Source organism: Malania oleifera, chromosome 4 (genome assembly GCF_029873635.1).
Source record: "Malania oleifera isolate guangnan ecotype guangnan chromosome 4, ASM2987363v1, whole genome shotgun sequence".
NCBI lineage: Eukaryota > Viridiplantae > Streptophyta > Magnoliopsida > Santalales > Ximeniaceae > Malania > Malania oleifera.
This window is the reverse complement of record NC_080420.1, coordinates 20,260,072-20,284,931: the sequence shown is the minus strand read 5'-3', so window position 1 is coordinate 20,284,931 and position 24,860 is coordinate 20,260,072. Positions and strand designations below refer to the sequence as shown.

The following is a 24,860-nucleotide window of genomic DNA, read 5'->3' as shown; positions in this document are numbered from 1 at the left end:
AAAGGTGACAAACCCCTCTCGTTAGGTAGCTCAGCAACCCACTGCTCAGAATTTCCCCACTTCCTGAAAATATTTCCTGAATGTTCTTGAAGAATCAACTGGATGTCTCGCTGCAAGTTTTCCTCACCATCGGCTGTGTTTGCTGACTCACCGGTGCCAAGGGACTCTTTACCGGCCTCATCATAGCCTAAGTGCTCTGTATCAATCTCGTCGGAGCCTAAGAGCTCATTATTGGGCTCATCGATGCTGATACTGTCAGTCTTGATGTCATTGGAAGATTTCATCGACTGAGCAAGCATCGACGCACTTCGGTGATCAACTTCAGATCGCTTTGAATCGAAAACCATAGCATTGCCCCTTCTTGCTGAACTCCCCAAGGCTGAAGATGACGATTCTGGAGTCTAGGTCTTATTGTTTTGAAGGGCTTGTGTTGGTTTGCGCCGCCAGACTGAGATGGGCTTGGGCTTTGGCTTGAAGGGAGCTTTGGGCTTAAAACTTTTATTGTTTTCCTTGATCTTCTCTGTACATCCCATTTCCTGAGCTTGAGTAACTTTGGACCATATTACCTCCCATTCTCCACCCGGCCCACTATGTAATCTGAGGCTTATATTCAGAGATACATTTGTGTTACTTCTAACGTTCTCAGTAAGTTCCACCGAAACATTAGCCTTTGATTTTGCCTGTTCCTTCCCAGTACTCAAATCACGTATATCGTGGCTATAATTTCTCAATTTTGAATTTTGAGAATATGGCATTAATTGCTTTCCATTCTTGCTACCACCATCGTCTCTCCAACCCCCCTCCACCGCTGCCAACAAAAAAATTTTGGATGTCTTTTTGCTGGCTAAGGACTGTTTGCTAGCTAACGTCTTAGGAGCAATGGCTTTCCAAAGATGAAATCCAAACCCTCTCCACCCACTGCCAAGTTTTCCTTCTGGCACCACCAGAAATCCTTTCTGACGGCCATGGATAAGTTCCGAGATCATTAAAAAACAACCATGTGCATTGGATCCCAATTGCAAAATAAATACTTTCTCACCATCTCTGATTGTTCGTGCAAAATTACCAGGAATTACATTGGACATTGGCTCCTCCACACTATCTAGCAAACATTTTGCACTCTCTTTGCCCATGCAAACTGATCGGAGAGAGTGTCGATTTCGCTCAAAAATGCGTAACATGACATAAGAACCACCCTCCTCAACTGAGAATTCAAAAGTCTTGGACTCTACGAAAAAGAAAATAGAACCCCCCATTCTACAGCATATATCAACCACTCTAAGTTAATCTTCAAACTTTCTCAAAAAACTGCAGGAACCTTCAGGATTATCGTCCTCCGTGAACATGGCGAACCCTTGAGCTTCGTTCTTGCGATAAAAAGAAGATTTATTGAGAGAGTGAGAGAATAACAAAGAGAAGGGTTAGGCATCCACCTTCTTGATAGAGGAGAGAAATTAAAAATAGGAGACATTAAAGAATTCATAACTACTGCCTATAATTACTACCTATTTGCTATGGAAAAAAAAAAAAAAAAACATCTGGGTCATAGACTCATAAGGAACTCCTTCCTGAAGTACAAAGATCACTGAAGCCATCCTAATTTAACAGTTTAACCAGAAGATCCGTGACAGTCAATGCACTGCAACTGACATTCACATAAATATGTCCATATTACAATGACATCAACATGTGGTTGATTCAAGGGCACGAAGGGTAGCAATCCAAAATGATTTTCTCACACAATCAGTCAAAACAGAAAAGGTAAAGTTCATTAGTATCATAATAACCAACCAGGTCTTATCTACTACTACTATCAATAATAATAGCAGCAGCAGCAGTAGTAATAGCAATCAAAAGCTCGAAAGAGCACCATATCACATGCCACAGAAGTGTCCAGTCTCGACAAATGTTAATAATAAATCACAAAAAAAAAAAGAGCAATTTTCAGAAGCAGCATTATGCCCTGATTAGGTTTGGCCAGGCAGAACTTTTGGGGCTATTCACAGAATTTGTTCTATAAACAACATCGAAGCCAATTAACTTATCAAAATAAAAATAAAAATAAAAATAACAAACTTACAAAAAAAATCCTATAAAGATAGCACTCCCCACTAATCATGAGACAAGAATAGAAGCTCCTTTAATAATTTGATTAAATCAACCTTATTTGCTTTATTTTATAGTATTTTTAGTTTCCACTCTCCTTAGGAGGATTCTATATTTTCCTTTCTGTACATACTTTCTTCTTTAATGATCTCTCTTCTTTGTCTACCAAACAAAAATGTTATAAACTTTTGTACGCTCATAGTCACAACCGAATGGCCTTGGGAGAAGGGGAAACTCTCAAGGACCATGTAGAATGTTGTCCATAGAAAATTGTTATAAAACCATACATGGCAAACCGAATGCAAAAATTATCGTTGGATTAAAATAAGAATAATAGTAATATATAATAATAATGATAATAGTAAATCATGATAAAAATGCAGTCAGACTGCAAGCGCAATAATAGCATTCAAGGAGATATGAAGGTCAGCATCTTGTAAGAGGAGAAAAAGGAAGGGGGTTTCAAACATGATTTTTCAAATGCATTAGTGAGAAAATCACTAAGGTATCAATAACATGCACACATAGGTTGGAAGAAAGGGAGAGGGAGGGAGCGAGAGAGAGAGAGACAAGGGGGACTCTATAACAGATTGATAATAAATGAGAGGATGCATGAATGAACAAAATATCGGTTATTTGAAAAAATAACCAGTTCAAAATATCTTCCATTTATACAAGGAAATCCAGACTAAAAGCATGAGACATTGAGTTAAACAGTTCAAGCAAAGTCACAGCTGGTTAAGTTCGAGCAACATCAAACCAGGATTTACAGTTTAACTTTCAGTAGTGTGCAACCTCCTAACAGAATTTTTAAAGCTTGATATACACTGTTGGCCCACAACCTAATAGCTTAAGCTTTTAGGTGAAGTGTTAATATAACCATAGGCAGGCATATGGGCTATAAGCATCTAAGTTCCAGAAAAATAATGACGCACATTTGTATGTACATGCATATGTACAAAAAAATATAGAAACATATGGGGGTGTTCACTGAGTAGAAACAATAGGGTTCTAAAAAATAATGCACCAAAAAAGTGCAAAAAATGCTCCAACCATGAAATTAAATCAGAGGATCCAAATCCCATCATCTTCAATAACAATAAAACAACCTCCAAAGCCAAATATAACTACCATCTAGTGTATAACGAAAAGCATAAAAAATAAGCAAAAAAGAAAAGAAAAATCAATCAACATTATAAGCAGCAACTCCACACTAATCCGAAAAAAAAAAAAAAAAACGAGCGCGCATGCACGTACACACACAAACAAACCATTTGTTCGATAGCGTTGCTCCAAAATTGAATTCTTCTTCTCTTCAAAAATCTCATTGACTGTGTGTTGAATATCTTCAGTAGAAACATCAACCCCTGCTTGCAAATAAAAAAAAAATCCACATTATCAGAACATAAAACTCTAGATGGGAACAGAACAACATGCCAACACAATTCACAAGGATGCAATTTTTTTCCACAGGTCAAAGTAAAAAGTGTTCATATTATGAAAAGTTCTAATTATATATAATAAGCGCAATATTAGGCAGAACAAGCTTACGTCAACCCAATTGACTTTACACATGGAAAGCAGCAATTAATATAGGCAACGAATAAGTTATGAATTCAATTTCCAAAATTTATACGCTAAATTTAACATTTAATTGTTTAATAAAAAGAAGGTTTCATGTTCAAATAGTGACAATGTATTCCATGGCACGTCATCCCTACTACCAACAACAGCAATTCAAACATGTCCCATTGAGCAGAGGCATCTCCTCAATAAATAGACAATTGACCATCAAAATATTTTCATGTTTAGAAAGAAAATTTCAAGGCAAACAATGGAGTCATTAACTTGCTTTGAAGGAAACCAACACAACCAAACCTTACAAGACTGCAAGAAAAATAATTCATGAAAAAATCAAAACCCAGGCACTCATACATGGTGAGCTATATGGAATGGCATAGCTTCCAATATGAACCAATCAAAAGATGGTAGTTTATCCCAGTAAGCAACAGCAGTTAGGGTTCTCTCCATCAGTATGTACTTCATATGAATGACTAACAAAATTTTCATGCAAGATTTAATTAGCCCCCAATGACAATGATGGTTCAAACACAATCAAATTATGATTTCCAGCTCCACGCCAACAAAAACAAGCAGATAAAAGACGTAAAATGAAACATCCAGGGCATAAAATCTCCCATGCCATGCAATGTGTAGGGAGGGCATGATGTAAGTAGTCTTACATCCATGCTTGGAGAGATCAATGTTTTAAAAGGCTTAATCAAGCCTTAAGGCAAGGCATGCCTAAAACGCCTTGAGGCTTAATCTAAAATACCAAATCTCAAGAAGGCTAACACATTACACACTGAAGCTTACGCATTTGCACAAAAGGCATGCCTTTTTCGCCTTTTTACTTGAGGCTTACGCATTTTGGGTGTGTGATTCTCAAGTAAGATTTGGCTAGAAAATATTAGCTCCATGTTTATATAAAAGGAATGTCATAGTATGAGTTGATTTCTAAAACTCTTGACTCTCAACCTTTCCAAAACAATTTAGTTGTATCTTAGATCTAGAAAAATAATTTGAACTTTGTAATGTTATAGCTATTTCTTCTCATGATTTATGTAATGATTTTAAGTTGGCAATTTTCTTGAATGTCCAACAAGTAGTTTGCAAATTATATTTGATTTTTTTTTTTACATTATATTTGTGATTTTCTTAATTTTTTATTTGTTTTTAAAATATGTAATTTATTCTCATATTTTTATCTAAAAATAAAATCTCAAAAGACTTATGGCCCAACACGCCTCACCTTTCGCCTTCGCCTTTTATAACATTGGGAGAGATTGTTACTATGGCTTGGACTTCTGACCTTCAGGTTCGAATGTAACACAACCTTACCATTAGGTCAAGGCAGGCCGTTTGTGACACGCTTATGAGCAACCAGATTAAAAGCCAAAAATTATAAAACCATGCAGTTTCATAAACTATATGCACAAATGCCACCAAAATTTTCAAAAAAAGGGGGAACGGGGCAATCTATCACAACATAGGCTAGTAAATTCATCACATGGTTGCAAGTGATTACAAGTAAACAATATTTAAGTATTCTACATTATATTTTTCTTTGCATTAACTAAAATATGATGCTTATAACATGTAGCACTAGTCTATTCAATTCTAATTTTAGAATATGGTCTCTATGTATACTTTTATAAAAAAAAATCATCCCCAATGAATCTTATTTTATGTAAACTCATTTTTTTTACACGAGAAAATTTATTAAGGACCAAATTAATTTGCAATAAAATGAGGACAAGGTGACCTCTAAGAAGTAAGAACAAAGAGCAACAACTGAAAAAATTACAATAGTGCTGCCTTCCAATCCCTTCAATGGATGGTGATGAACCCCAAAAAAATCCAAACAAATAGACCCAAAGAGAAGCAAAAAACACCAATCTATCCCATAACAAGCAAGAAGTCGTATGACGCTTGAAAGTTCTTGCATTCCTCTCAATCCAAGAAGTCCATAGCATAGCAAAAACCATGCCACACCATAAAACGCAGCCCTTTCTATCTAAAGGCAAAACCCCAATTTCTCACAAGCAAGTTTCACCAAAGCAAGAGAAGAGTGCATTCTTTACAAGTTGATTGCCACCTTGAAAGGTGAGAATTTGTTCTTCTGGACTCACGCCACTCTAGGTACATGTCAGATTGTCTGGATTGAGAGACACGTAGGGCCTTCTTGTCCCTAACAATCAGGCATATTAATCCTGTTCAGGGTCACAACCCAAATGAAGGTCTAAATTCAAAGGGACCTTAACCTTCCAAATGATGTGGTTCCAAGGACAAAAACTGGGAGAAAGGGTTTTTAGGATGGAGGAAAGTAAACATTTTGAAGAACATGTACCTGATGAATCGCCCTCCCAAACCCTTTCATCTTCAATATTGACAGGAGCAAAGTGATCCACCACAAAAAAAGGAAGGTGCGCAAGCTCATTATTCTCTCTTTCATTGGTATTACTAAAAACGTGGAAATCGAACGAAAGAGAGCCCTCCTTCGAAGAAAAGAAGGAACCGGTAAGCGCATTATGAAAAGAACACTGAAACAAACAAGGCACCATTAGCTCAAAAAGAGTCCTCACTCACCCAAACATCCTCCCAAAAGCAAACCCCAATGTCATTACCCACTTTGATACGAGTGAGAGGAAAGAATTGGCGCCCTAAGAAACAAGCATCCAAGCATGAGAAATAATGCCTATTCCCCTAGTCCCCAGCTCATTTCAATGGAGTTCATATTTACCTTTAATCACCTCGCAATGGGGAATCAACTTCCAACAAAACCTGCACAACCATTTACCAATTAGAGAGATTTTTTCGGATAAAAATTGCTAAGTCCCAGGTCTAGCCCCCTCCAAATTTGGGCCTTCTAACAACCTCCTATCTAACTAGCAAGTCTCTCGTTCCCTCCCCACAACCCGACTAGAGAAAATTGTGCATTAGCCTCTCTAGAGCCTTCGCAACATTCGAGGGCACTCTAAAAATGCGAAGGAAGTAAATAGAGATGTTGGAAAGTGAGACACTAATGAGTGTGACACAATCCCCAAGGACAAATATGCCCTCTTAGACCCTCCAATTTTATACCCACCACAAGGCAACAAAGTTTGGATTGCCCCCAAAAAGGAGATTAAGATAAGAAAACAGCCACTCAAAACACAACCCACCTTGGTTTTAAAGCTCTCTAAATCACGCACCTCCACTTCTTCCCTCTCCACACAAAGACCTAAGACCACCCCAAGCCCTAACGCGCTTGAGTGTTCAAGGTATCTGCCATAGTTGTCAAATTGTGATTCAAATCTTGAATCAGAATCCGAATTTTGGGAATTAAGAATCGAGAATCAAATCGAATCATAAGATTTATTTTAAATTTCCAAAAAAAAATTGCAAATGACAAGCATATACAAACATATGTACAGAAAAATAGTAAACTATGTTCCAAATTTTTACAATAAAAATCATTTTCATGTGTATCTTCTCTCTAAACAAAAAGCAAAGGTAAGAAGAGAAGAAAATTTGATAGAAAACTAAACTCTGTTGTTTAAAGGAAGGATCAAGAAAAATAATAAAGAACTAAACTTTTGGTGTTTATTAACAATTTAACCAAAAAAAATATCCAATTTCATGTTTATCCTTTCTCTAATAAAAAGAAAGAAGAAATAATTGAGCAAACTACTAAAAAAATCAACAATTTTAACAACACAAAAAAACACTAGTACCACCTTAGCTGACTTACACCCCTCCCTCCAAGAGTGAAGAATGGTTTTGTGAATGCAACAGAAGACCTAAAGTTATGCTTTAGCGTCTTTCTCAAACAAATGTAGAGGACTGGAAGGCAATCATGTAAGGAAACAATAAAATAATAGTTGTTTCGGGGTTTCAAACCAACCAAGTCTAACTCAATCTAATAGGTTCAATATCTTGTGATTGACAGATTCGGATCAAAAAGATTTACCAAGTGAATTGATGATTTAGCAATATTTCAATTGTTTTATAATATTGAGCAAAAAGATTAACCAATTTGGTGTGAAGCCCCTAAGTAACCCCGAACCACTCTCTAAGTTGACCATTGACAATAACTACTAGGTCGAAATCAAGCAACCTCTTATCCACTTTCCCTGCACCTCTCTAAAACTTTTCTAACCCATCATTTGTCTAAAAATCTCCAATTTACCATACATATCATAAGCTTTCCTGAAATCAAGCTTAAAAAGGGCAAAAAAAAAAAAAAAAATTTCTACCCCTCCTCACATTCTCCACCACGTCATTGACCACAAGCAGAGCATCTAAAATATTTCTATCCCGAAAAAACATTGATTGCACCATGGTCCCTATGTCCCCCAAGACTTCTCGCAGTCTCTTGGCAAAGACCTTCAAGAGAAACTTGTAGATACTAGTGACAAGGCTAATAGGCCTAAAGTCCCTCATTGTCACAGATCTCTCCTTCTTGAGGATTAGGGCTATGAAGGTAGAATCCACACTATTACCCACCAACCCATTACAACGATACTCCTCGAAAAACCTCGAGATTTCTTCTTGAAAGGCCTCCCAATTCTCTGGAATATGGCCATTGTGAAACCACTATCTCCCTGCTCGATTCAAACACCTTTTTTTAATCTCTTCATCCTCAAGGGGTCTCTAAAGACACTAAGCTGAACTCAGCATAATTGGGGCTCCAATCAAGGGCCCTCACCTTCAATCACTTTGGGAGCTCAACAATAAACACGTGTGTAAAAAGTGGTAATCTTTGCCACAATTTTAGAGTGCACTCTCAACATATTCCAACTCCTTAATAAAACATTCCCTCCTCCTCTTCCCACGTGCCAAAAAAAATATAAAATAAAATAGAGTCAGAATTGCAATCCCCTTAGTGCCTACTCATGTCCACCTCCAACTCATTGCAAAGAGCAAGCGTCCTCGCCTTTTTCTCTTCATCTTAACATATCAGACTCCTCAAACCTATCCAACCCAACAATTTTTTTATAAAAAAAAAATGATGTTTTTTTCCTTTTTTATTATAGAAAAAGGAAAATCATTAGACATCACTTTAATAAAATCTAGGAATCCCCAAAACAAAACAAAACATAAAAAATGAAACACAAAAAATTCAGCAAATTCAAATCAGCATGCCCTTAGAAGAAACTTCCAATCCCATTGAACATCTATTAAATGCATCCCCTTAAAATTTCCATTGCGCACACACCACAAAGAAGCCATAAAAAAGAACTTTCTTCCACACCAACCAATATGGAATCTTCTTCACTGAAAAAATATGCAAGTTACGTTCCTTTTTGTCTCTTTATTCTAGAATTGCAAGCCCCCTACTTGACCCATTTCAAGCTCGCTTTCTAGCACCAACTATATGTCCTCCCTCAACACCTCCAATAGTCCAATTCATTGCAAAGAGTAGACCCCCCCTACCCTTTGCCTCCTTACCTAAACACACAGCACCCCTCAGACTTATCCAACCCAAAATTTTCAAAGAAAATGACGTTTTTGGTCTCTTTAGTAATCCCAAAGATCTCTTTATTCCATGTTCCAACTTCACCTTAACCTGCTTCAGTTTTTTCGCCAATTTAAAACTTTCCCACCTAAGCCTGACACTCTCCCCACTCACAAAAGGAGGGGTGCATTAACAACATGTTCTTAAAACGAAAAGGGATGGTACCCAATTGCATTGGATTGGACTAAAGAAGTGGAGGACAATGGTCAGAGGAAGATCTAGCAAGGGTCTCATGCACTAGATGTGGAAAAGTCTCTTCCCGCATATTGGTAAACAAGAATCTGTTAATGCGAGAGGAAGCCTGTCCATCTCCCCATCTAAGTAAACTAGCCATTACTTAAAGGTGTCCTTGGACCTGCAGTTCCGAATGAAGAAGACAAACCTCCTCATACTCGTAGAGATCTTTGACCCCCCACAATTTATCTCTAGAGCTGCAAATAACATTAAAATCCTATCACCACCAGCAAACACGGACTGCACTGGCCAAAAACACCTCCTAACTCATCAAAGAAAGAGTTTTGTGATAAAAGAAAAAAATCATATTAACAATGAAGCAAATAGTATAGTAAAGAGAGAACAAGATGGTCCTCAAGAACAAAATGAAAAACAACAGGGAAAATTACATAAGCGCTGCAAGCCAATCCCTAGGAAGATCAGGCAGCAGCAAACCCCTAAAATACCAGAAAGAATGGGCTCTCTATCGCACAACAAAACCAGGAAATTTATGTGATCATTGAAGGTTCTCACAATTCCTTACGATCCATAAGGTCACAAAATAGAAACACTGCACTACGCCACAGCGCCTCTCCCTTCCTGCTCTTTCCAAAACCCCAAAATCTCACAAGAAAAATGTCACCCACAGCCCGAGGTGGCACCCAGGTTTCACCAAAATAAGAAAAGAAGGCACTCCAAAGACACTAAAGAAAGAGTACTATAAATATGTACTATATTTTTTCACTAATAGATAGAAATTTAATATAATTATAAATTTTATTTTATTTTTATTATTTAATTTTATAAGATGTACATGGTTTGTATGTCAAATTTCTAGCAAACAACAATAACAAGAGGCCTAAAGTCCCACTAGGTGGGGTTAGCTACATGAATCCATTTCCGTTAATTCACCCAATCAAGAGCATTTTCCTCTACTAGATTTAAGATCTACTACATACATCCTCACTACCTCATTCCAAGTTATTTTAGGTCTACCCCTACCCATATTCATGCCAGAAACAGTAAGTAGCTCACTCCTCATCACAAGATGCGCTACTAGGCCTGTGTTTCAAATGCTCAAACCATCTACGTCACCCCTCCTTTATCTTGTCTTCAACTGATGTTATGCCTAGTTTATTGCATATATGCTCATTCCTTAGTTTATCTTTTAATATTATACCACTCATCCACCTTAACATTCGCATTTCAGCAACTTTCACTTTTTATGCTTTATGTTTCCTAGTTGCCTAACATTCTGAACCATAAAGCATAGCTGGCCTTTTAGCCGTCTTACTAGAACTTTCCTTTTAATTTTAAAGATATTCCGTGATCACACAACACATCTGACGCACTCTTCCATTTCACCCAACCTGCTTTAACTCTGTATTACATTCTCTTTAAATTCCCCTTCCGCTTGCAAAATAGATCCAAGATATCGAAATCCACAAGTGCTATTAATTTCTTGATTATCAAGTTTAATCTTCTCTCCACTACTCCTCCTTACATTATTGAAATTATTTTTATAATTTTACAAGTTGGAAGCAGATTACCTTAGGTTAAATAATTAATTTTGATACAAATAGCATGCAAATTCTATTTATTTCGCATAGATTTTAAATTTCGCATAGGAATAATATTAACCCTCGTGTCAACATGAAATTGAGCAACTTCATTGGAGAGATGTTTGTACTTAATCCTTTTAGCTCTCAAAACCATATGCCTAAATTCTTATGAGTCAAAACAAAATATTTCAGTATGTTGGTCTTTTCAAATGGTAGACTTTTTAATAGAGAGAGAGTAACATAGGTGTAATGTCAAGTTCAACTGATAGTCTCAAGTATACTATATTAATTGTCAATTACAAATTTTGTTAAATTAAGGACGAGTTCAGTTAATTGACAAAATCATGTTCTATAGACTAACTCTAGTTTGATACTTTTTTTTTCTTTTGTTTCAAAAGGTAATTTATAATTTTGGAACAATGACAAATTTAGCATTTACTTGATTTATATCATATCAATTTTTAAACCTATTTAAACATCATAAGTGAATTGATGGAAATCAGAGTATCCCCAACTATTGCAGCAAAAGAAACTTACCTTTTTCTCCGTTCATATTTTGCAGCTTCTTGTGCTTTCTTTTATCTCTCTAGTTTTTTTTTTTTTTTTTTTTTTGTAAGGGTGGGGAGGAACAAAAATTATAATTTTTGGGCTTTGTTCATCTGTTAAGCTTAGCCCTTATTCTAGGAACACTTCTTTGTTTTCTCATCTTATGCCCTATGAATTACTGGTAAGTGGCTTTTTCTTCTTAGATTTGCATAACAGTTGTTTTTTTTTGTCATCCACATTTTTGTCCTTTTTAACATTATTTGCAACATATTGCCTCCACTCATATTTGCAGCTTCCTGTGCTTTCTTTTATGTCTGAGGTAATATTGCCACCACTTAGAGGTCATAGTTTCAATTTATTTAACATTAAAAAATACTAAATCATATGACAAAGTAGTGTGTACTTAAACTGAATTATTCAGTTGTTACGTAGGTGTATAATTTTATAACAAAGTGGTGTGTACTTAAACTGAATTATTCAGTTGTTATGTAGGTGTAGAATTTGCTTGTGTGAGGCAGCATGTTGATTGGAAGTTGTTTATTTCAGTTGTTTCAAGTTGTGTTTATATTTTACCCAATTATCTTCAATTATTTAATATTATTCTTGTGAGTAATATCCAAAGGGACACATGAGTAGAATTTAACTAACCACTGAAACTTCTTAATTATGAAAAATTACTTAATGTGTTGCAAGAAAAAAAAAATATTCTTAATTAGCATATAAAGCAAATTGCAGTCCCGCCCAAAATATTTTAGGATCAAGTCTCAACCTAGTTAAAATAAATGTCCTAATCCTGTGTTTGGGATCGAGCATAGGCTGCATAGCCATTGAACCTTAGATTTGGATTTATATAGATTGAAATAAAGCGGAATACAAATTTGCATTGAGTTTAATCCAAATTCACATAGATCCAAAGCTATATTTCCAAATATAACGTAATGTTAATTCATATAATCTTAATTAATGCTAATTTTTTTAAGAATGCTTTCTCTTAGTTTTTAAGGACTGGGACTTTCTTATCCAAAGATGAATTGCAATAAGCAAAATATGTGCAACGCCAAATATATTTAAGAGCTTGTTGAGACATTTCCAAATTTATAAAATATTTTTTCCACAGCGAAATTAAAAATGACTCACGGAAAATTATAAAGCATTAATGCTCTATTTTTACTAACAATAATATTAAGCCAAACGCAAGCAGTTAAAACTTCAGATAGCTAGAATTAGTCACCCAGGAAAAAACTTGACATGTCTCAGAACATTCATATCAATACAGTTCTAAGCCATCATCAGCATTTTCTATAACTATGGATTGGACCAAGCAAAAGGGAGAGAAGACAGGTGCAAATTAAAACTGCCACTGGAGTAATGAAATCAGAATAAACTAGAAGTCATAACCACAGGGCAAATTAACTTAAAATAGCCAACAGCACACCTATGCCACATGCTTCTTCAAATTCATTTAACTTAAAATTCTCCAAACCAGTATTGGAAAAGAAAGAAAATGCAGCTTCCAACTGAGCTGGAGTTTTGATCTGCAAATACAAGAAAACAAGAACAAAAGATCTTCAGACAATCCCGAGTTGAATGCACAAGCATCACTAAGTGACTGGTCAATATAGTATTTTAAAAGAAGTGCTACAAAAAACCACAAACAATTCCAAACAGAGAGATTAACAATTTAAGAAGTTTATTGTCTAAACCTTTGATGAGACAACATATTGCAGTAACACAGGGCGATGTACAAGGGCATTTGCTGGGAATTTTGTAGCAACCTGCGCACATAAGTCATTCAACAATGTCACAGAAGAATGCCAAATGTAGAAAATGTCCTTGGCTAATACTACATAATTTTGTTCTTCTTCTATTAAGCAAATAAACTTCAGTGGCAAAGGAATGAATTTACTCAAAGCAATGATAGAATTTCCCCATAATTGCAAAAATCATATATGATAATTAAAGAACTTTCAGGTCCTATTTCCCAAAAGCAAGCAAAAGCAACAAGAAATGAATTACTGAATCAGCTTACTGAGTACAGAAGATTTCCAATAGTCCGATTGCATCCGCTAGTGACATTTGCCTGAAAACAAAAAATGAAAAGCACCATGGCTAGGAGGATAGACAATACAATAATAAACAAGCACATATAAAATCAAAAAGGAATTGGAGCCTAACTAATAAGAGAGATAAAAGCACACACTTAGTGATGAAGAATTGAAGGAAAAAGAAAGTGTTAGTTTTGGTATCATTTCTGCTAACTGTTTCGTTACAATACAATGAAGAAAAAGGTGATAACAACGTGTGGTTTTCAGTTGTTGGCAACCAGTTGTGACAATACTTACTATCAGAAATTCTTTTTTGGGGGATTAATTCATTAATACACAATTTAGTTACAAAATTAAAGCAAAATGGCCATGAGAATTTAAAATATAACTAAATAAAAACATCCTCCTAAAAAGAACAAAAGAGCAAAAATAGGAAGACAAAAAAATATGAAACAACACATCAATCACACTGAACATCCTGAAGAAACAAACCCTTGAAACAGCCAGAGGCAACAGCCCATAATGAAGTTGATACTGAATCTTATCCCAAACCAAAGACCAAGAATCCTTGTTTCCCTTTAAAATAGAGGTGTTCCTTACCTACCAAAAGGGATGATCTGTTTTTAATATTGCCAAAGCCTGAAAAAGAAATGGCCAACATATCATCCTCCAACTCTAGACAAACTTCAACTTTCTTTAATAACACCAAGGAGTCTACCCCCTTCCTCCAGGATAAAGTACAATACAAAAATGAATGAGAGGTAGATTCAGAACTATCAAAACAAAGAATGCACACAGCCGGGAATAAAGCCTTAGAAGGCCGCCTACTCTGCAACAAAATGTCAATGTTAACTCAATTAAGAACAACTAAATAAAAGCCCTTTTTTAGAGGATAATTGTACTTCCAAATACTAAGAAATAGAGGGGGGGAAAACGGAAAATTTTCCCAAATTTTCAAAACAGGTGGGGTCAGCTACATGAACCCCTTCCAGCAATTCACTCAATCGAAGGCATTATCCTCCACTAACTTAAGAATTATTAAGTCCTTCCTCACTACCTCATTCTAGGTTATTTTAGGTCTACCCCTACCCCTTTTACTATCAAACAATAACTCACTCCTCCTCGTAAGTACGCTGCTTGGCCTGCATTTCAAATGCTTAAACCATCTAAGTCGTGCCTCCATTACCTTGTCTTCAACCAGTGCTATGCTTAGTTTATTGTACATATATCGTACCTTAATTTATCTTTTAATGTTATACCACTAATCCACCCAAACATTCACATTTTAGCAACTTTTACTTTTTGTACATGTTGTTTATTAGTTACACAACATTCTGAACATAAAGCATAGCTAGCTTCATAACCATCTTATGGAACTTTCCTTTTAATTTTAAGGGTATTCTATGATCACACAACACACCTGACGCACTCTTCCATTTTATCCATCCTACTTTAAGTCTACGTATTACGTCCTCATCAATTTCTCCTTCCAATTGCATAATAGATCCAAGATATCAAGATCTACTAGTGCTATTAATTTCTTGATTATCAAGTTTGATCTTATCACTACTACTCCTAACATTACCAAAATTACATTTCATATATTTTATCTTATTTCTACTTATCCTAAAACTTTCAAAATATAAAGCAGTACTCCAAAGTTCTAACTTAAATTCCACTTCACTTCTACTTCCATCAACCAAACAATATCATCTGCAAACAACACACATCAAGGGATCTCATTTTGAATATTCCTAGTGAGTTCATTAATCACTAAAGCAAAAAAGACAATGACTCAAAGTAGAACCTTGATATACACCTATTGTGATTGGAAATCTCTAGACTCCCCTCCAATAGTCATAACGCTAATCGTTACTCTATCATACATGCCCTTAATGACCTTAGTATATCTACTCCATGCTCCCTCTTTTGTAGAACCCACCAAAGAACTTAGCAAGAAAAAACCCCAAAAACTCCAAACTTCGCTTCCTCACAAAGCTCAAGCACCTCTCTAGCTCTACGAAAGTGGAAATCCCAAAAAAAATTCTCCCCATTAGAAACTAAAAAGAAGAAAGGAACTCATTATGTAACCAAAAAATACACTACAGATGAGGAAACAACAATGAAAGAATAGTGTCTCCCAACCATGGGTCTTCCCAAAAACAAATGCAAAGCCTATTACCCACCAAAATTTTGTACTACAAATTGTCGATAAAATTGAGATATACATCTCCAAGGATTCTCAAAAGATGATTTAAGCCCAACTTTTACCATTAATTATTTTATGCCAGTGAGAGTTCTCATCTAAAGGAAACTTCCATAACCATTAACAATCGAGGCAATGTTTTTAGATACCAAATTCCATAAACACAGCCATCCCTCCTTTTTAGACCAACACACCACCTCCCAGCAAACCAAATGATCCTTCTACTCCCCCCACCTGGCACCAAAAGAAGCCTCTCATTATCCTCTCTATAGACCTAGCAACCTACACAAGAACTTTAGAAATGGACAAAAAATAGAGCAGATGCCAGAAATACAACACTAAATAAGTGTGACACGACCAACTAACGAAAAAAGAGCACCTTTCCACCCATCTAGACACATAGCCACCTTCTCTACCACTAGGGGCCCAAAAACCCACCAACTTAAGATTACCACTCAAGGGAACCTTAAATACGTATAGGCCAATCAAATGTAGCACAACCTGCCAAAGAAACCAACTCCAAAAAGCTGCCCACACCCAAATTAATACCAGCTATCCGATGTTCCCTGAATTAACTTTTAACCTTGAAACACTCAAAAAAGCTGCAAAATGGTAAGCACATTTTTAAAAACTCGCTACGATACAATAACAATAATAACAAGACACCTTAAGTCCCACTAGTTGGGTTTCTACATGAATCCTTCTCCACCAATTCACATGATCAAGGGAAAATTTGAAAAAACATAAAAACCTTGAAAAGTACAAAGAGGCAAAAAAAAGATGCGAAAAAAAAAATCATTAGTGATGCTAAACATAGAGTTTATGATAATTTATATGCTAGACTAGAAACAAAAGAAAGGGAGAGACATTATAAACTTTCTAGAACTAGAGAAAGAAAGTGTACAGATTTTGGTAATGTAATATGTATAAAAGATGAGATTGATGATATCTTGGTTATAGAACAAGACATAAAAGAGAGGTGGTGAAGACACTTTAATTAGTCATTTAATGAAAATTTAATTGAAAGATTGAACTTAGAAGTGCATGAGAAAAGCCAAAAGAAAATATGATATTTACTCACAAAATTAGAGTCACTGACGTTAAGATGACTTTAAAAAAGAAAAAAAGTGGGATGAAATCTATAGGACCGGATAACATCCCACTTGAAGTTTAGAAATGTTTAGAGGATAATGGAAACATATAGTTAAATAATCTATTCAACATCATGGTAAAAACCAAAAAGTCGAAGGAATGGAAGAAAAAAACATGTTAATACCTATACAAGAAGACAAAGGTGGCATTCAAAATTTTAATAACTACTGAAAAAACAAACTTGTGTCCAAAAATGAAACTGCAGGAAATCAACAACATAAGTTATTTATCTTTTAAAAAGGCTAATGGAAAAGTTCAGGGAAAAGAAAAGGGACTTGCAAATGGTTTTTATTGACTTAGAGAAAGGTTGTGATAGCACCTACATAAATTCTTTGGTGGGTTTTAGGAAAAAAACAAAAAACAAAGGAATATGCAGTAGATATACTGATGTCATTAAGGATATGTATGATATAATAACGACTAGCATTAGGCCTGCAGGAGAAGAATCTAGAGAATCTCGAATCACAATAGGTGTACATCAAGGTTCTACGTTTAGCCTTTATCTTTTCACTCTACTAATTGATGAACTTACTAGGAATATCCAAAATGAGATCCCATGGTGTATGTTGTTTGCTGATGATATTGTTTTGATTATTGAAAGCAGCAGTAGAGTAGAATCTAAGTTAAAAATATGGAGAATAACTATAGATTCTAGAGGTTTTAGGATAAGTAGGAATAAAATAGAATATATGAAATATAATTTCAGCCAAATATGGAGGAATATTAAAGATAAGATTAAACTTGAAAAATCAAGAAATTAATAATGAAGGAAAAGAAAGCGCCATCAGCAAGCTGAAGATGATATGATCATTTCATCACCCAACCCAATGCGCTCAACGGCGCACCTTGACATCCTCAAGGGGTGTCTTGGGCTTCTGTGTGAGATTGGGAGCCCCACAGATTATGGGTGTAACCGTGTAAGTGAGTCAATTATATATGTATTTAATATTAATTTATAATCAAGTCGAGTTCGAGTTTTATGAACTTGTAGCCGAGTCAAGTTCAAATTTAACAATTTTGAAATCAATCAAGTTCAATTCGAGTTTCGAGCTTAACATTTTCGGGTCGAGTCGAGTCGAGTTGAGATCAAGTATTTTACTATGTCAACTCAACTCGACTCGAATACAGACCTACCACAAACAATCCATTTGGGAATAAGATCACACGAGACTCTTTGCCTAGAGTTTTGGGTGTACGCCCTTCTTGGTCGTAGGCTATACAATTAGGTGATGTCACCTTAAACCCCGATTATGCTATAGGGATTAGAATTACTCTCAGTGCTGGTGGAATGTGAGTTATTTCCCTTACCGTTTGAGTCCAGCTTCATCAATGATGAGCTTAGTTGGATCAAGGGTTGTTGAGTTGTGAGACTCCACTAGGTTAGACACTTGAGTGGTTCCTTGGATAAGGATACCAAGCCCTCTATCAAACTGAAGATGATATGACCCTATCACTACCCACCTCAATACCTCTAACAAACCCTCTATCAGTCGCCCTATCAATCATTCTTCTCAAACGATTACTACCAAGAAAAACAAGACTAGGGACAATAGATATCCTTGCCTAACACCCCCTCAAAGCCTTAAACCACGATCTAGACACCCCAATTAATAATAGAGAATGAAACATTAGACAAACAACTCCTTATCCAAATCTTCCACATAAAAAAGTGTTGGCTCTCCAGAACCTTATCGAAAAATTCCAACCAACCTAATCGTAAACATTTTCAAAATCCAATTTGAACACAATACCTCCCTTTTACTTCTCACATCCTCCACAACTTCATTAGCTTACTAAATTGGCATCCACAATTTGCCTTTCCCCAACAAAAGCACTTTGAGTTGGAGAAATAGTATGTCCTATTACTAAACTCAGCCTATTCACATGCACCTATGCACACTAAGAACCAAACTAATAGACTGAAAATCAGCAACATTAATAAATATACTTTTCTTAGGCACCATAGTAGTGAAAGTGAAGTCAATACTCTTACCCCAAGACTCCATTAAAGAAAACCTCAAAAATCTTCATTAAATCCACTCTATTCACATCTCCACGATACTAAAAAAAAGCCATACTAAAATCATAGAGCCTTATCCCTATCCATCCACATTCCACACACAACCTTCCTGACCTCACTTTATTTAAAAAGGTTTGTCCAACCAAGACTTCTGATCCACAAAGATGGGATTCAACTCCAATGTCTCTATTATTGGCCTACCTTCATCCTCCTTAAAAAAAAAGGTTTATAAAAAAATTAGTAAACTCCATAACTACAACAACAGGATCAAAATAACCTCTCCCTCCCTTACTTCCAACTACCTAATAGCACTCTTCCTCCCGCCATTAGCCAAAGAATGAAATAATTTAGTCTTACAACCACCCTCCCTAGCCCACTTATATTTTTTCTTTTGCCTCCAACTCCTCGCTTCCCTAAAAAAATTTACCTCCTCTTAACTTATTTTTTAAACCCACCTTCTTAACCTCATCTCCACCAACAAATTCCTTTTCCCCCTCTTTCCCATCCAATAATACCAAATCTCTCAAAAAGATGTGTTTTTAAAATATATCTATATATATATATATTCTGATAAACAACAAAACAACAACAAAACCAAGAAAAATTCAATACTCTACTTCTCACGAATTCCTTCAACTTCTTGGGCTTTCTTTTAAACTTAACCCATACAACCCCTATCATCCTCCTCATTCCAAGACCCAAGTATCCATCACCAAATGGAGAAAATATTTATATGCAACCACACATTTTCAAACCTAAATATGACCCCACTTAACCATTCTAGACTCTAACAAAATAGGAAAATGGTATGACACAAGCCTACAAAAACCATTTGAGAAGGGTTTGAAAATCCGTATTCCCAATTGCCACAAGATTAGAATCTAGGACAACTCACCACCACCACCACCCACAGACCAAGAAAAATAAAAGTGTCTCTTAAACCACACTCCTTGTCAAAATTAATCATGCTAGAAGAAAGCCTACCTACCCTATTTGCCCCCAAGGAAACTCCACCACATTAAAACCTAAAAACATAACCCAAAAGCAGCATGTAGTCCATCCCAAAAATATGACCTAACACTGGCTTAGGACTATACACAGATGTAACCCACCATTGACTCCTACATTTAATATCTAACACAAATAAAGGAAAAAAAAAGAAAAAAACCCTACTATCTTACAAATGGAGTGAGTGTCCAAATAATTAAATCCCCCTATTGCTCCCACTCCTTGCATCCCCCCTCCCAAATACCCCTAACCACCACCACCACCCAAAGGAAAACAAATAAAATATATATACCTTCACAAGTTTAGTTTCCTAAATGAGAACACTATCAAGACGAATTCTACCCAAAGCTTCCTTAATAAACCCTCTCTTCCTCACATCCCCTAAGCCCCTTACTTTCCAAATAATTATCTTCATATTTTAAATAATTTATTCCCCTTACCTATAACCGACCCCAACCCCCCCCCCCCCCTTTCAAAAAAAAAAAATACACATAATTAGTAGAGTTAGCTAACTTATTTGACAACCAACTCAAATCCTTCCCTAAAGGACCAACTTTAAACCCATCACCTTGAAGGGTTCTTGCAGGTCTGGGCTGTCCTCTCACTCCCCAAAGAGTTAATAGCTAAGATTTCTTCCTTATTAGATTCCTCTCTTTGGCACAAGTTATTATTAGTAATTTCAAACATGCTAGGAATGGGTAAAAATAACTTTTTCAGAATGTAAGCCCTGTGTGTATTCCATGTTCGATTCAGTCTCAGCCTTATCCACATCCATTTCAGAGCCAGACAGAGTAAGGATAGCAGCAGGACAACGTTCCAAATGAGAAATAAAGGCCAAGAGCCTCACATGTTCTAATTGGTCTTCTTAATCTTCAAATGGTGAACACCATAGTCTCAAATTTCACAAAAGTCTTTCAATTTTTTTATTTCTATCACGTTCGAAATCGAAATGGCAATCAATTTCTGTTTTACATAATTTCTGTTGAAACAAATCATCTGAAATTTATCGAAATCTCAAAATTTTAGCGAAACTTGTTAAAACTTAAACTAAAGAATGAAATTCCTCGGAATTCAAATGAGAGATTTACGAGCAAAGGGAAATTTCTCTCTTAATTTATTTTATTTTTTTATTGAAACAAAAAGATTATTATGAGGACTTTTTAAGTTATATGAAAAAAAATATACCTACAACAACATTTTATCTAACCATTCATGTCTAAATTATCATTCGTTGTATAATAAATAATATTTAAATGATTTAGAATTTTATTGTGTTAACTTAATATGTGTAATGCACATTATCTTACAAATATGTTTGATGCACGCATTATATTACAAATTTTCACCTCATACACAACATAGATGTATTTAACTTGTAATATATTAGTCCTAAAACTTATATTATTACGCCTATTAACCATTTCTAAAGTTTCATAAAAGAATTAATGCTTTAAAACTGATTTCATTATTTTTTCAAATCGAAATCAAAATTGACATCGAAATCAAAATTTCTGTTGAAATTTCTGCACTTTTGGAGCTTCAAAAGTTGAGTCGAAATCAAAATTTAAGACCTTGGCGAACACCAACCTGTGCTACTTAAGAGGAGCTTCCAAGTCTTTCATCCTCCACTTCCTCTTGCCCAAACAAAACACCATCTCCCAATAGATAACATGCCATCAGTAGACCCCTCAAAAATTTTACGAGAACTTAAATACTCACCCTCTCAACTAAACCATCCTCTGACATCAATTGATCAAGTAAGAAACCCTTATCATTCCATTGCAGCCACAAATTTCAAAGAGAACTCTCCCGATGAAATTCTTCACTGGAGAATGACACAAAGTGTCAGCATAAGATATAAGCTGGAAAAAACGACCTTGATTTCTTACAGCTTCCAATGTTCCTCAAAAAAATCCCGACAGAAAAAAAAAAAAAAAATCCAACATTGATTTTCACCTCTTCTTTCCTAACAATCAAAACCCCAGACAAAATTCTCGAAAAGCTCCGTCAACCTGCCACTTCACTTCCATCTGGTATCCTAACAAAGTTAATCGTGCCTCTTTCCTTAAATTTTTTCCAGGCACAACAAATGATCCCATTTTTTCCAGGCACAACAAATGATCCCCATTATTGAACAATTTAAGAATGAAAAAACCCTCCTTCAAACCTTATTAATGTTGACCCCAGAACCTTTGTCTACATGACAAAGCCCATACCAGAACGCATCCATTCGGTTAATCAGCAATTGAAGTTCCTTTACATCCAAAATCAGGTAAAAGTCCATCTCCCTGTGAACATTAAACAAACAGAACCATTTTCAAAGAATATAGGTTAAATACCCTTCTTTCAGCTTTAAAATAAGACCCATATTAAATTAATAAACGAAATAACTAACTTCAACCTCTCTTGCCTCACATTCTCTCCCTAAAGTAAAATGAAATTTCCACATCTTTGATTAACTCTATCGCTAAAAAAAAGACTTAAGAATTTATGGTTACTCGTAATGCCTCACATACCCCCTGAAGCAAAACAAAAAATACACTCAATTAACTCAATCAGGAAAACTGCTTGCCAGAATCAATGGTAGCTTTTTCCAGCAATCTTGCCCAGTCAAAAAAAAAAACAGTCCTTATTAAGCTGCAACATAATAAAATTCATAAAGTTTCAGAAAAAATAACAGAAGTCAATCAAAAAAATGTTTTTATTATTCTTCAACCATGATATACAATAGGATTGTTCTTGGAGCACTGAAAAGTGAGTCTAAACATATAGTAATTAAGCAAAATTAAACATTTTCTTCTGCATTTTCACAGTTCGTCATATTTTGTCAGCTGTTGCCTGATCCAAGAACAGAAATGAACATGCGTTCAAATGGGTTTTAGTTTTCTTAACTTCTTTCTAGTTCCTAATTCACCTCTGGCTTTCAATTACATTTTTCCTTCTTTTTTTTTTTTTTTTTTTGCCGTGATACCATACGGCCCCTATAAGTACTACTTTTTTTGGTTCGCGGGAAATCTCAAAACCCAGAGTTTTTTCAGAAGAATAGCTCAACGCTTAGCTAGTTTGCTTCCCCTTGTCTCTTTTCTACCAATTCAACACAAACAGAAACACAAGTACTAAATTTTCTATCTTCACATTTTACTCCTTTTTCTAAGCGAGCAAACAGTAAGGAAACGATGAAGAAACCAAATACCTCGTGGATGACAGCCGTAAGATTATTGGTAACCTTAGTGTTGGCGATGGTGTTGCGAGCAGTGCGCTCGTCTAAGCCAATCTTCAGAAAAAGGTCCAGAGGGTTCTCCTCGGCATTCCCATCCTTCACCCCCATATTTGAAAATCCCTTCGAGTTTCGAATAATCAGATTGCCTAGGATTGGATTATTAGTCTGCGCAAGAGGAAGGAGACACTGTCATAAAACCCTAAAACCTCAGAATAGAGAATATGTTAGCTTTGGAGGTGTAAAGATTCTTCAGACATTTATTAATTTTCAAAAATACTTTGTAACGAGTTTGATCGAGTTTGTCTCCAAAGACAAAGTCAATGTCCCAGGTTTGGATTTAATTTGTATTGAATTTAAATAAAATATAATATAAATTTTATTAAAATTTATTTAAATTTAAATTTTAAGGATCTAAATAATTTTAAAATTTTATAAATTTAAATTTAACCAAAAATTATATAAAAAGGAAAAAAATTATTTAACCTAACTCCCTCTTCACAAAGATATCCCAAACCCAACCAAAAAAAAAGTTCATAGAAACAATCACCAAAGGCACTTTGGGTTAGTGAAAATTTTCATAAGAAAAAATATTTGATTCATATAATTTAATATTTTAGTAATGTTTTAATGCAAGTATGAGTTAGAACTTGTTATTTATGAGATTCTACATTGATATTGGATCCACTAAATTCTCCTTGAAATGTATGCGAAATTCTTTGTGTATTTCTTGACCAAACTCGTGTGGATCACTTTTGGTGGTACACCCTAAGCATACACATACCTTAGCAATGAGACTTTAGGTAAAGGAGGTGGCACGTTAAAGAGAAGGTAGCCTAGGAGTTGCCAGTATTGCTTTAGTCATAGCCCAAGACAACAATGACCGTTGCGATGTTGCCATAAATTAATGATGCGTGATCAAGGTTACTGCTAAATGAAACTAGTGCAATAATGGAGACGACAAAACCCTCACATTTTATTCTATTTCTCTTATCCTCCTAGATGTTTGTGTTTTATCTATAACTTTAATTTGTGTATAAGGTGTTCATTCAAATATTCGGATATTGCTATTCACCACTATGTTGACATATCGATTAACAATGTTTAATTCCCTATGATTTTTTTTTTCTACTACCTTTCTGTCTTGTTTTCTCGGCTTTGTTTTACATTATCATACAAGGCTAACATACAAGTTCACGCCTATCGGAAATCTTCTAAATTCACAAATAAATGAAATTTGAAAAGTGAAATTTGAAATTGGAAAATGTAGTGAAATGCATAAGTTTTAGAAATCTAAGACTTCATCATCGACCTTTTAAGATCGAGGAAAACATCAAAAAACATAATATTTTTGAGATTTTTGAAAATATATTTGATGAAAAGAAGGTTGACACCAAATGAAATAAACATGATTTGTTTGGTCTAATTTTGTTGAATGGAACCCTAGTCCCTCCCAAATCATACAATTCTCAAAGGTTAGGACTTCTGTCATACCTAGGGATAAAGGGGAGAAAGCACTATAACGTAGAATTCTCCCATTTATTGCATCATCAAACAAAAATAGGTTGTGAGAACCAATGGACTAAACTCAACTTTTTATTTTTTGAGATTTTTTTTCAGATTTTTATTTTTTTTTAGATTTTCAATAAAGATAAACTAAAGATACATATAAAAAAAAAACACTACTGTAATATAAACGAGCATATCCACATTTGTCAACACCAC

At 35.2% G+C, this 24,860-nt stretch overlaps 1 protein-coding gene across 2 annotated transcripts in view; it reads right to left on the bottom strand.

Annotated features, from left to right (window-relative positions):
• LOC131153564 (glutamine--tRNA ligase) overlaps nt 1–23,467 on the bottom strand; it is a 53,699-nt gene extending 30,232 nt beyond the window's left edge. For both annotated transcript variants that reach the window (XM_058105951.1, XM_058105952.1), the window contains exons 1-5: nt 23,112–23,467; nt 13,517–13,567; nt 13,191–13,262; nt 12,923–13,022; nt 3,378–3,473 (exon numbers count right to left, since the gene is read on the bottom strand). In XM_058105951.1, the coding sequence (XP_057961934.1) occupies nt 3,378–3,473; nt 12,923–13,022; nt 13,191–13,262; nt 13,517–13,567; nt 23,112–23,246 (454 nt within the window). In that variant the 5' untranslated portion in view covers nt 23,247–23,467. The remainder of the gene's footprint in view (nt 1–3,377; nt 3,474–12,922; nt 13,023–13,190; nt 13,263–13,516; nt 13,568–23,111) is intronic.
• Between the last annotated feature and the right edge of the window lie 1,393 nt (nt 23,468–24,860).